This window comes from Thermobia domestica, chromosome 1 (assembly GCF_964235325.1).
Source record: "Thermobia domestica chromosome 1, izTheDome1.hap1.1, whole genome shotgun sequence".
Lineage (NCBI taxonomy): Eukaryota > Metazoa > Arthropoda > Insecta > Zygentoma > Lepismatidae > Thermobia > Thermobia domestica.
This window is the reverse complement of record NC_137454.1, coordinates 230,936,841-230,950,133: the sequence shown is the minus strand read 5'-3', so window position 1 is coordinate 230,950,133 and position 13,293 is coordinate 230,936,841. Positions and strand designations below refer to the sequence as shown.

Genomic DNA, 13,293 nt, shown 5'->3' with positions numbered 1-13,293 from the left:
ACGTACCCAGACAGGTGCAACCACGCCTCATAACTCATGATGAGCATTAGTGGATCCAAGAAACCACTGGCAACATTGCTCAACAGCCATGAACAGAAATGCACCCTCTTCTGCAGGTCAGGCTCCTTCAGTTCTTGCACAACACTTATCCGGTACGGTTTTAACTTCAGTCCCCTTAAAACACATCTGCAACTTCTCTCACTTGCATGAACCTGTTGACTCAATCTCCTGGTTGACTTTCGAGGACTTCTTGTCATTATCTCCTCCACCTGCATCTTTAATTCAGGTGTGCAGACAGATGGTCGTCTGTTCCTGGGAGCATTTTGAACCGATTCTGTACGCAGCCATTTTTCAATCAATTCCTGAATGGTGCTTTTTGCTGGCACAGAACGTCCTGGAAATTTCTCCCGAAACAAATTCTTTGTTTTCACAAAAGATCCAGTGAGAATGAACCCTTAAACAATGGCAACACGCTCGGGTATCGAATACGGCATTATCACACACTGACACTCACCCGGCTTAACACAACGAGGCCTTTTTCTCAACTGGTTTCGACAAGTTTCACTGGCTGCGGCTGCACCTGACTGCTGCAGGTCACGTAAGTCGACCCGACCTCGACACGCCATCTCTTGGTAGGAACTTAGATTATTTAAGTGTTGCCAAAAACACAATATACCAGAATATTACGACGGGCCGGTTTTACGTGCCGCACCCTGTGCATAAAGTACCCAAGAAAATGTCACCGATCACTAACTATACTCTGTATTCAAACATACTTAATAAATACTGAAATACATGTTCGTGCTATACTGTGTAATAAATGGATGATCAAGAGCTTAAGGAAATTAAATAAAATGTACTACAGTGTCGTATTTCTCATATTCCACTACTACCTAAGTTGTTTTAAACTATGTATACTTTAAATTCTGCTAAATACCACATACCCAAAACTTTCTTTTAAGAACAGGTAGCCATACTTATTTGAATCAATTACCTTTGAGAATTTTCAATAACTAATTTGTATAGATCCCACTATAATACACTCTTATGAGGTACATCGATACTTGTTTGCTTGCTTGTTGAAAATTAGCGTCATTTTTCAGCACTGAGAATACGTATATGAGAAGTGGAACTACCATTTAAAGTGAAATAAGAACTAGCTTAGTGCCTTCAATGCTCTCTCACCAGGAAAAAAACCTGGAACCCCGTGCATCCAAGTTATCAAGCATCTTACATACACTTTAACAGATACAACCGATGCTTACTCAGCCATAATACTCAAGAAAAGGCTTGTCCTGTAAACAAAAAGTCATATTTTGCATGTAAACAGCGAGGACTACTTTGATACTTCAACGAACTAGTAACATCTTCGCAACTACTACATTTATTTCTTCTACGAATTAACCTGATAGCACTGAAACTTAGATACTCTTTGCCAATCTAACTCACAATTTAATTATCCAACAATCCACAACCAACATACTACATAATTCTGACGTTCAGACCTAACCCTTATTGCGACTCCGTGCTATTAGGGAACAAAAACATGCCACAAATATAAACAGCATTCACGCTAAATTAAAGAAAGGTAGTCTTTATCAACCTTAACGATACGTTTAAAATGGTAGCATTTCTTACCGAATACTAATAATGAAATATATTTAAGTCAGAAGATAAGACAATAATAACTACTTTTCCTCATTAAGCTTATTCTTATTTTTGTTTCTTCCACCGATCACGGCTCTGGTGTTACCTGTAATCGTTTAACGAAACAGTCACTTTTAGATTTTCAAACTATGCTATGCATAAACGTCGGAAATCTTATAAAACGGTTTTTCCCGTCCGTCTATTGACAGGCATCAGAGCAACAACAGTAAGAGATATCGATATGCAGTGTGGTGCAATTGATTCAGCATCCCAAGAGTAGGTTTCATCTCGTCCTTGAAGTTCTATTCAAACCGGAAGTGGTTAAAATTAACTATTTCCGCTAATTCCGACGTTTATTGTGATAACAGATAGCGACAAATATACCTTTGCAAACGATTCGACTTCACAAGACAACATGTCATGACTATCAACAACACTTTACTAAAACCGGAAGTGGTTCAAATTTACTAAATAAATGACTTGGTTTCAACCTTTATCGCAATAGACAAAAGCAGTAATGGCTTTTTTGATATGGAATCAGTGTCCGAGGAACAGGTTCTATCTTTGATCCTATCACTTTATAGCAACCAGTACTTATAGATGTTTCAATATTCAATACGCATAGTTTGCAAGTCTTAGTTTCACACCAGGAAACGATATTCACTTGTTTTGATTCACCTTCCACGTATCTGTCCTCCAGAATGGAATAGATAATGATTGGGTGTTTGCTTTGGAGTTTAGGGTATCATTCAGCACCGAGGCTATATGAGATGTAAACCTACAATTTAAGGTGGAGTCCGAATTATCCTAATGCGTTTAGATTTCAAGGGCCTCGGATCATGAATCGAACCAGTGAAACCGTGCACCAAATGAGAGCACCCTAGCTATGAGACCAGCAGAGAGGTCCAAAAAAGATGAAAGAACACTAGCTATGAGAAAAGTATAGTGAACATGAAGTTCCAAATTCGGAACAAAAAAGTTTTCGAATCCTGGTCTAATACGTAAAGTATTAGAGATTATTCCATGAAATTGGTATTCTTTTAAATCTTTCTTATACTGCCAAATTATTCTGGTTTAGAGTAGTTTCTGGAAGTAATTTCTTTATGCGTTCCCACTCAATAATTAGGATGTTTAGAACGCAAGGGCACACAGGAATCGATCCCACTTACCAATGTCGTGAAGAAAAGAGACAAAGTTTGTACGTTACGCTTAAGTGCATTGGACCTCTAGTAGATGGGGTCCATGGTTCGACTTCCAGCCAAGTAAGTGTGGTGGGCAACATCGCGGCCATGGGTTTTCTCGGGGTACTCTCGTATCGTCCCACTGTTTCCTTCTTCCATCATCATGCACTTGCATTAATCATTGTCTCCCTTAGCTTAACGGGCATAATCGTTGTTCGTTAAACTGAGAAGCTTTATTTCATATAATAAGAGTTACTTACAATGTCTGACCATGAATCTTTGAAGCAGCTGATACAGATCTTAACAACGAAAGATGTCCAAAAAATGTGGAGCTGATTCACTTGTGCACTGAAAGCGCCAATTAGTAAAAATGGATTCTTGATTGTCAAAGAATGAACGCAAGCTAATTATTCAACTTAGTAATGTATTTGTACATTCATGTGAACCTCCGCATTATTTCATGTGTGTGTAAGTTTGTCTACAATGTGGTAACAAGGAAACGTTTTGTAAACTATATTAACGTGTAGGTGCAAGAGTTAGAATTAGTCCAGTTTTACTTTCAAAGAGTTTCTGTAGTTAAGTCCAGAATTTCTAGAGTTAGATCTCTCTACGGTTCCTGCCTTTGGTATTATTCCTGGTAATGTAGTGCATGTAGTAGTACATCCGCCTTGGTCTCCTGACGCTGAAGTGTAACTATGCAGGAATTTGGTTGTATTCAGCAAATGTTGTTAAAGCACAATTATCGTACTGCATGGTGATCATATTATATTATAATGTGTAAACTAGCATGAAATAAGCTTCCGTTATCTTTGATGCTAGATAACCTAATGAAGCCTCTGTCGGAGGGAAGTACGTAAGTTGACTGAGTTAGTGAATGAATTAGTCGCTCTAAGCATCTCCTTTTCCTGTTGAATATCTCCCAGCTCTCACATGCGGGGATCTTCAGAAAGAGGCGGGAGGGGGAAAGTTGCCACAGATAGAACATACGATCATACAAACACGACTATGTTAACAGACTTTAAGGAGAGAAACTCAGAGTAGTTTCTCAAGCATTTGAAGCCCTTTTATGAACTGTAAACATCATTATATTTTCATAATCTTCAATTTGTGTTCTATTTCACAAACCCTTTCTATATTATCTATGTCGTGGCTAGGCGGTTAGTGTACGCGCCTTTGGCGTGGGAGAACAGGGTTCGAGTCCCGGTAGGAATTCAGATTCCACGTTAAGCTGTAGGTTCATGTCTCATATGATCTCACTGCTGAAGGGATGCTAAAACTAAAATCAAATCAAAAAATATTTTCTATGTGAACAAGAGGCAAAAAATAGATTATTAGTAGTAGTCGAAAGGTAAGCAAGATTGTTGTTCTTGTATGATGTCCCAATTGTATAGGCATCCGATTGCCACCCAATCTCTTTCAGTATTATATACATTGCAAGAATGTTTGAAAATATTTATTTAAATTCATTCAATCAAATACTTAATTTAAAAAAAACATTTTTTCTCTGGTGTACTCATATAGCTGAAGTATTTGTATGTATGTCATTCAGTAATTTCATCAACTTGTAAAATATAGGAAATAAACTTATAGACTAAGTCCCTTTCTTCGTCGAAATCGCATTTCTACACGTAAATTTTCTCCGGGTATAGACCTCTAAGGTAACTGAACACCGAAGTCACCAATGCCCCGTAAACAAATCAACAAGAGCAGTCGTCACTGGTTATGGTGATAATCATCGAGAGGAAACCAAGTCCACCCTATACGCTTGGAGACAAGAGGTAGTTCCCACGCTCAGAAACAATCCCTAGTATTGAACGAGGTTCAATGTCACAGAAACAACCATATCTGATGTGGACTCAAATTGACAAAAGTTCCACTACCGATGTTTGGTAAAGCATCATTATCAATATCTCTGGTATTGACAGGATGCACAGTTTGAGAATCAGAAGTTACGTTCATCTTTAGATCATTTGTACTCAAACTGTACGTCCAGCCATACCAGGTAGCCATCTTCCAGAATATCGAGGAAAAACTTGAATATAGACACACTAAAAAGGTACTGTGCTTTTGTCTTATTAAAAACGTAATTTCTTATATCACAATCCTTTTCTCTTTTCCCTTTCACCTAATCTACTCAGTTCCCTCTTAGTTTTATCTATGTAATCCCAAGTACTAACAGGCATGAATTGAGTTGCGCGAGTAATTTGTTAGCTTTTATTCTCATTTCATCTGCTTGTTTTAAAGTCTTTCACTGAGCTAAAAGCGCTGACCTCCCTCCGTTGCTGACAATTAGACAAACCCTCAACGTAAAGGATGTTTCTTCAGGATTTTTAACTTATTTTTATAAGCATTAGAAAAGCCAGCAAATGTATATCGCTGCAAAAGTTAACCCCGATCTTATGCTAAAAGGACAAATGTTCTACGATTAAACTATTATTGATAGCGACCTTTCTATGTGCCACATCTAATATTTAACGAATATATACAACTAAATATAACATTACAGGTCGGCAGTAGAGTATCTGTCTTGGTGATGAATCATAGGGTCTTTTTTTCACATTTTAGTCAAAACAAACTTTTCTGTTTTAAAGTCTTTCATTCTTTATTGCAGAATATAAATTTCCTCTCTCTCATTTTTGGTATCTTTTTTTCTGATAACCTTACAATCTATTTACTGAAAGGTCAGATATTATACAAAGGTTATTTTCATGCTTGTATATTTTTGACATTCATAATGGTTTCAACGCCAGCAAATTCAACACGAAAATTAACTCGATCACAATTAACAAAAGTTATGAGATGCGCTAGAAAACAAACAAGAAAAATGAAGATCGAAATAGGTGATAATCTGATGAGAGAAGTGGAGTTCCGTTACTTACGGAGTAAAATAATGAGTAATTACAGGTGCAACTAGATATAAGACACAGAATAACTGTGAGGCGAAGAAGACATTCGAAGAGAAACAGAAATTTACAACCGAAAGCATAGAACTGAAGAAAATACTGATGAAAGTATGCATGTGGATCTGAGACATGGACACTAGGAAAAGAGGAAACACCAAGAATCGACCAAAGAACACTGATGTATTTGAAATATGATTCTATAGAAGAATGATGAAAAAAGGACGGACAAAGTATCAAATGAAAGAGTATTGAAAATGGTGGCAGAAAAAAGGAGTATATTGAAGGATATTTCGTAAAGACAAGATAAAATAATTGGACATATGAGACATGAAGGAATCATGTTAGTAGCTATGGAAGGAATTGCAGAAGGAAAATACACAGAGGAAGGCCGTGATTGAAATACATGGCTCATAAAATTCAAGATATAGGAAAGGAAAACTACAAAGAAATGAAAAGTCTGGCCCAGGATAGATACAGTGGAAAGCTCCGTAAAACCAATCAAGAGATTGCTGACCTGAGATGATGATAATTGAGTTCATATAATTAACAAATTTAGAAATGTGACGTTTCCAAAACTACATATAAAAGACGTCCTGACTGACTGATTGATTGATCAACGCCCAGGGCAAACGGCGTAACCTAGAAGCTTGGAATTTGGACAGGGCATAGGATTAGTTATGAAATGTCCTATTAAGAGAGAATTTTTGAAAATTCGACGGGAAAGGGTGCAAGAGAAGTGGCAATTATTATAAACGTCCATATCCCTGAATCTCTGAACGTGCAATATATGAAATTTGCTATACGAACTTCTCATTTCACCGTTTTCTCATTCTTTATTCGTTATCGTTACAATACATCTAATTACAAATATTACAATTTTATAATTAGGTGGCCATATTTGAAAATTCGTTAAGGTTAAAAACATGCGATTTAGTATTTAGATTTATTATTTAAAATAATTAAAGACGTCTTTTAGTGTTCTTCTATCATATATTACACTCGAAGGGAAAGAAAAGCAGAAAAAAGACAGGGGGTCGCAATTGTTAAAGTAAGATAGCCGTATCTCGAAATTCCTTAAAGGGATATGAGATGTGCGAGGCAGTAGGAAGAGCAAATGAAGGGGTCTAAGGGTGAAGTACCCAGGTGACCGAAATCTAGTGTGTACTACGATATATTTTGTTCATATTAACTGATAGGAGGAAGGTTTCTAAATGTTTCATTCTTAATATCTTTGGCAATGACATTATATTAAGACATTAAGGTTTATGATTACTTAGTTTATTCGTTGTTTGACGTCCACTTTCAGAACTAAAGTTTTGTAGAACTTAATGTTTACAGTAAATTCAAATCACTATTGACATTTGAATCCTTGACAAAATTACTTACCAAAATAGAAGTCAAGATCACGCACAGAGAAAGTATGCGCAAAGGGCACAAAATAATGAGATCATTTATTAGAAGCAAAACAATTAACTGTATGTGCTAGTTGATTCTATTGGTGAATATGTTAATGTACCGTACTTGAATAGGTCTTAACCTTAAATACTGTAGCATTCCAGATCCAACTAGAAATACTTCAACAGTATATATTAAATATTATATTTATTTTAGGTATGATAAACGTTGAAGCAATATCAAATCATAATAGTTCTTCATGAAAACATTGCAAATCAAACGTTGAAGAAGTTGGGAAAATTTCTTCAAGTTGACGTTACCTATTCTCGGAAATAATTTGTATCACATTACAAAGATTATGGATAACTAACTAACATTATGCAGTTTCATGTTAAAAAAATGTTTCGGAAATGAGAGACGAACGGCTTGGTGTGAATCCGTAAAAGTTTATATGGTTTAAATCCTAAATTGAACTGTAACTTTGGTACCGAAAATACAAATTAAACATACACAAGAAATGAACAAAATAACATACCTATATAAGAAGAAGTTGCGAAATCATATCTTTGTAAGTAGAACCACGCTAATTAAACTCAAGGAATTACACTAATATATCACCTACTTATCTTCTTTTGAGTCATTATTTCTGTCAATTCAAAAATCATTTAAGTATACTATGGTCCGTTTATACCATAACTGAATCTTCCTGAAAATCATAGACTTTGGAGAGAATGTACTAGATGTATGCACATAAATATTCTGTTTTATTCAAATACGGACCATCTGTAAGTTTGCATGTTAACCTGATTTTTTCATGTTACTAGTTTCCTAATTGAACTTTAGAAAAACATTTACTTCAACATTATTTGATTCAAAAATCTGAAAGTCAACAGACATGGATAATGCTTTGTTAAAGGTCGTAACTAAGCGAGTACAGATAAACAATTACTCTTAAAAGCACAAACAAACAAGTAAATGCTTACGATAAGCAGTACAGCCTACATTAAGAAAGATTCTTGGAAGTACGTTGAATATTAATTTTGTTTGATACTAAAAACTGTGCACATGATACATGGCTTTGTGTACTGCATATCATAATCTTCTAGAAACGCCTTTATATTATTCTTCTAAAGATAGCAACTAAAACTACAAAAGAAATAACAGCTTTTTCTTTATAATTTCTCTTGCTGGAATCAAGACTTGAATTAAACTCACCTGAGGCACACCTGAAGAAATAACGTGACTGTCCATGTGATTTCTAGGAAGAAAACTATGAAGGCAGCGACTCTGAAAAAAAGAGAAATAAATATTTTAGTTATTTTAACAAACACCACCTCGTTTCTACAAAGCTACACAAACATATATTGTTACCATTCGTCACATTCAACTATCTTCATCTTGAATACACTGAAAAATATCTAGGTATTTATAATCACTTCAACTGTTCTGCGTAACAATTAACATGTTGTCTCATTCCCATATTTCCTGTCACTTAATACCTTGTCCGATTCCTTTGCAATATTTCAACTTTAATGAAATGGTGAAACGAAGAAAGTGGGAGAATCCGAGCAACTGAAGCAATGGTAGATGTCAATCACAAGAAACACTTGGCGCCAGCTGGGATCGTACCAGAGACCCTACACACCAAAGGTGAGCTCTCTATCACTGAGTCACTCTGGTCCTTTATAACGACGGCTCATTACCAGAAAATATTAGTGATCCAAGTGGGTATAGAAACTGGAACCATGCACCACGAATATGAAGTCACGTGCATTAACAATTCGGCTAAACAAGACCTAAAATAACTTAAGAATTCCTTTACTTCTTTAATGCTATATACTTGCACTCGAAGACAGTAAACTTTGATGAATATGCTGACGAGAAAGAGCAGCTCGCCTCAAAAGAAGAATACAGTACATACTTTTAGTAGCTTCTGGGAAGTGAGTTTTTTTTAACGTGACTGTACAGTACCTGTGATAAGAAAATCATGTTATAGGAGATCACAAATGGAATATATTTCATATCAACAGGATCAATATTTGATATCTCTTTACTATGAGCAGAGGGCTTGAACGCGTCGGCTACTAGTCTACGCCACTGGTCTACAGTGTGAGTTTATTCATGTACTTTGAATAATATTGTTGAATCAAATATGCCAATTTTAATAACAATTCTAACACTTCTTTCTATCGCACAAGCAGCTCTTCCTGATGTTGTATTAAATGCAACATGAGTCCACTTTTATCTTCTTTTCTACATAGTTTTAACACTATATGCATTGTCTTTCTAATATTGAAATGTATTACATTATGTGGTGATTCTTTTCATTTTCCACTTCAAATGGAATTAAGTGAAATCTTTCACTTTTTACGCCCACGGTTATGCCATGTAGACTAAAGAAGACAGTGATGGTGAAAAGTTAGTGAAATAAAGAAAGTGGGAGGAAATAGAAGAACCTCGAGAAAACCCACCTACACGGTGTTTATACACCACAAAGCCCAATTAACGAAAGCTGAGATCCCACCCACCAGAATTGAACTCTTTACCACTGAGCTACAGCGGCTCATCTTCCACTTCAAATAACAACAATCACTTAAACAATATTATAACGCAACAAACCAAGAAATTATCTCTGCATTGGCTTTCAGGGCTTTTGTGTTCTGGTCACCCTGTAGACCTCCAGAAACTCCTTCAACCAATAATAGCATATAAACACAACAGCAGCGACACCACAAAACAAAGACACGAACTCGTCAAATAAATGTCTTAACTTAAACATTTACGCCTGAGATGATAGGCAACCAAATTGATAGTCGTGTTACGCGGCGTAGCCTAGTACAAGTACAGAAAACCATAAGCTAGTACGCAAACCAGCGAAATGCGGTCGCATAGATGAATCAAGGGATAAATTTTGGTTCCCCACAAAGAAGTGGATATTCTTCCTGCATAAGTACGAAAAGAAAAAAATCAATCTTGAAATTAAAGTAAATAAAATCTATCGTTTAACGTCATGGCATACGCTCTTTAAAGTAAAGGGGATGCACGATAAATACAAGTGAAAACGGCGAAATAATGAAAGAAGATAATGCGATAAAATGTAGACTCCAGAAAGTGCACGAGTATAGTGATATCTATCGCATAATGAGATATAAAACAAGATTTAATGAGTACCCTACTACTGACACGTACTCTACTACTCGGTTGTAAATACAACTTCAAAAACTGTTCTTATGGTAGGACATAAAGAATACTCGAGACAGAATATAGATGTCACTGTTAGGGTTTAGTAAATGAGGTAACGGCAGTTTATTAGATGTGAGTAGAAAGTCTTCACATTATGAAGTTTTTAGTTTAACATCCCACCGTTATGCCCCCAAACCTAAAGAACTGATGAAAATGAATGATGGAGAAATTAATTTTTCTGCTAAGAATCAAACCCGGGACCATATACACCAGAGACATTCGTGTTAGCCACTATACGAGCAGAAGAACTACGAATATATAATAGTTGTAGATTTATATTTTATGTATGTGTTTGGTTTTTCAGAATTGTGTATATTGAGTTCACTTATATTTTGATGGAGGTTTGAGTTGTGCAATGTAACAGAAAAATTTATAAAGTTGTTTCTTTTAGTAATGTTGAGGGTTAAAAGATATTCCAAAGATGGAAGATTTGAAGAGGATATTTACGGGAGTAAGTCAAAAATTATCCGCAATGTAGCTATAACTTTTGTTACATTCTTCATACTGACATACTGACTGACCTCTGTCCTAATTTATTTTTATTTTTATACTGTTGTGGTCATCCTATGAAAGTTTGATTCTAATTCCTCCATTTGTTTTCCTTTTGTTCCAAATAGATCATGGCCGCTCCATTAGAAGTTTGCATCAAACAGAAATAGCAAGCAATGATCCAGTTTTTGTGGTCGGAGGGTATCCTCAATCCATCAAAGACTTTCGGTACAATACGGGAACAGTGTCTTGCCGTAACAGAGTTCCTACGAATGGATTGAAAAAATCCAAAAATGGTCGCTAAAGTGTTATGCACGAGGACGGAGCCGGACGAATGACTTTATGATTGTTGTGGATGATTTCGCACGCTGAACCATGACTAATTTCCAGATGATGTGCCACTTCATCAATTCTCACTCGTCTCTGTAACAGAACCATGTCACGTTCATTTCTCGTTGTTCCGCTTTGGTGCAAAATTCTAATGGAGCAGCCACAATATATCTGCAGCAAAAAGGAAGGCAAATTGAGGAATTAGAATCAAAATTTCATAGCATGACCACAACAACATAACAATAAAATAAACGAGAACAGATGTCAGCATGAACAATGTAAGAAACGTTATAGCTACGTCGCGGATAAATTTTAACTTACACTTGTATTATAACAATACTGTGCTTTGTGTAACGTTCAAGTAGAAATAGAATTTGTAATGAGGTTGTTTTGTGGACGAATGTTCCTAAGATATAATACATATCGTCGTAGCAATAACCAATAGAGTATCTCAACATTTGCGTTTTCTCATTGACACCGAAGCCTTATCTGATTTTACGAGACCTAATTATGGCGCTATAAGACGCCAAGTAAGTGCAGCGTGGAACAAAAATGAAACTAGTGATGATAAATGATAAGGAAGGTTGTAATTACCTCTCCAGTGCTTACTCATTCTCGCATGTTTTTAGTGATACGAGTTATGGCGCCACTATGTGCCAAAAGTGAATTGATAGTGGCCCGATAATGTTTGCTTCTTTTTGTCTTCCCACACTCTTTGCCTTGTGATCAAGTGGTTCCGGGTTCGAGTTCCGGTGAAGACAAGCTTGAGTCAGATCCCATGTTAACCTGTAGGTCCCGTCCTTCGAACGTCACCATCATCTCATACGGTATTAGTCACCATGGGATTTTCTTGCCCAAGGACCTTCACGTTAAAAACCTGTCTTTGGGCAGAACCCCAGATCACCATCATCGCCCATAACATATCACTACACCACGGGGTTATTAATAGGAGTACAAATCAATGCCACGAGTCGCAGGGGGCATAATTAGACCTTTATTGCATTGAATATCAATAATGTCATTTGTCGTCCATAACACACTTACCGTACATAACACGAAACAGAAACACAATAACCTCTGGAGGCGAGAATTGACACTAATCTTTTCCTTGAATTTTGGGGGAAACTTGCAGTTTATGAACACAGGAAAGACTAACATTTAACTTCGTTTTTGTAAGATATCCAAGAATTTTAAAGGGACGCTTCAGCTCACAAGCCACCTCCCCTAAAATCCGTCACTGACCACGGAGTATTAATAGCATTGGTAATCAATGCCACGAGACCTACTGGAGAGGTAATCACAGCCTTTCTTATCATTTAGCATCACTAACGTCGTTTTTCTTCCACGCTACACTTACTTGGTATTGTACAGCGCCACAACTACCTGTGGTGATGACAATTGGAACTAACTTTATTTTCTACATCAATAGCTTCTGTATGTTTCCAAGTATACTCCTACCAAGTTTGGTTGCATTCTGTCTAGTGGTTACGTCTCCAGAGTTCTCTGAACAGCGATACTTATTTTATGATAACCTGGTATAATATAATCCTAGTAAAACTTCGGAATGTCCCAACTACAACACTTAAATACTTCACTTTTTGTTGAAAGGTATTTCCACGCACACACAATATATTTGAAAAATGTTGCTTACAAACTTTTCATCTTTTCACCTCTTATTATTTTGAAATTCTCTGTTTGAATTGCAAATATTCTCTGTGTTGCCTTCAGAAGAAGAAAAGAGAGCATTTATTATACTCGTACAGAGAAACTTCTATTGGAGGCAGAAATCTCGTTCAATGTTTCATTAAACTTAGAAACTATCAGAAATTTTGGGAAAGGAAAGAACTAAAAATAGTCGGAGTGAAACAGCTATGCAGTTAGGTAGCTAGTAGCCTGTCTCTGATCAATTTTTAGCTACGATAGGCAGAAAATCAAGCAAATGTTCATGTATAGTCATGAATTTCAATACCTGTTACAGGAATTAGGTTTCGTGACAAATCCTAGTTCTTGATCTAAATTAACATTTACAATAATCGGACATTTTTTTAATGCAAGATTAAATTTATAACTTTAGAAATTTCTCCATAGATTATACTCTATATTGT

At 36.2% G+C, this 13,293-nt stretch overlaps 1 protein-coding gene across 1 annotated transcript in view; it reads right to left on the bottom strand.

The window, feature by feature from the left end:
* LOC145667152 (uncharacterized) overlaps positions 1-13,293 on the bottom strand; it is an 805,536-nt gene that overhangs the window by 150,842 nt on the left and 641,401 nt on the right. The window contains exon 3 of the mRNA XM_081734895.1: positions 8,342-8,413. Coding sequence (XP_081591021.1) covers positions 8,342-8,413 — 72 coding nt within the window. The remainder of the gene's footprint in view (positions 1-8,341; positions 8,414-13,293) is intronic.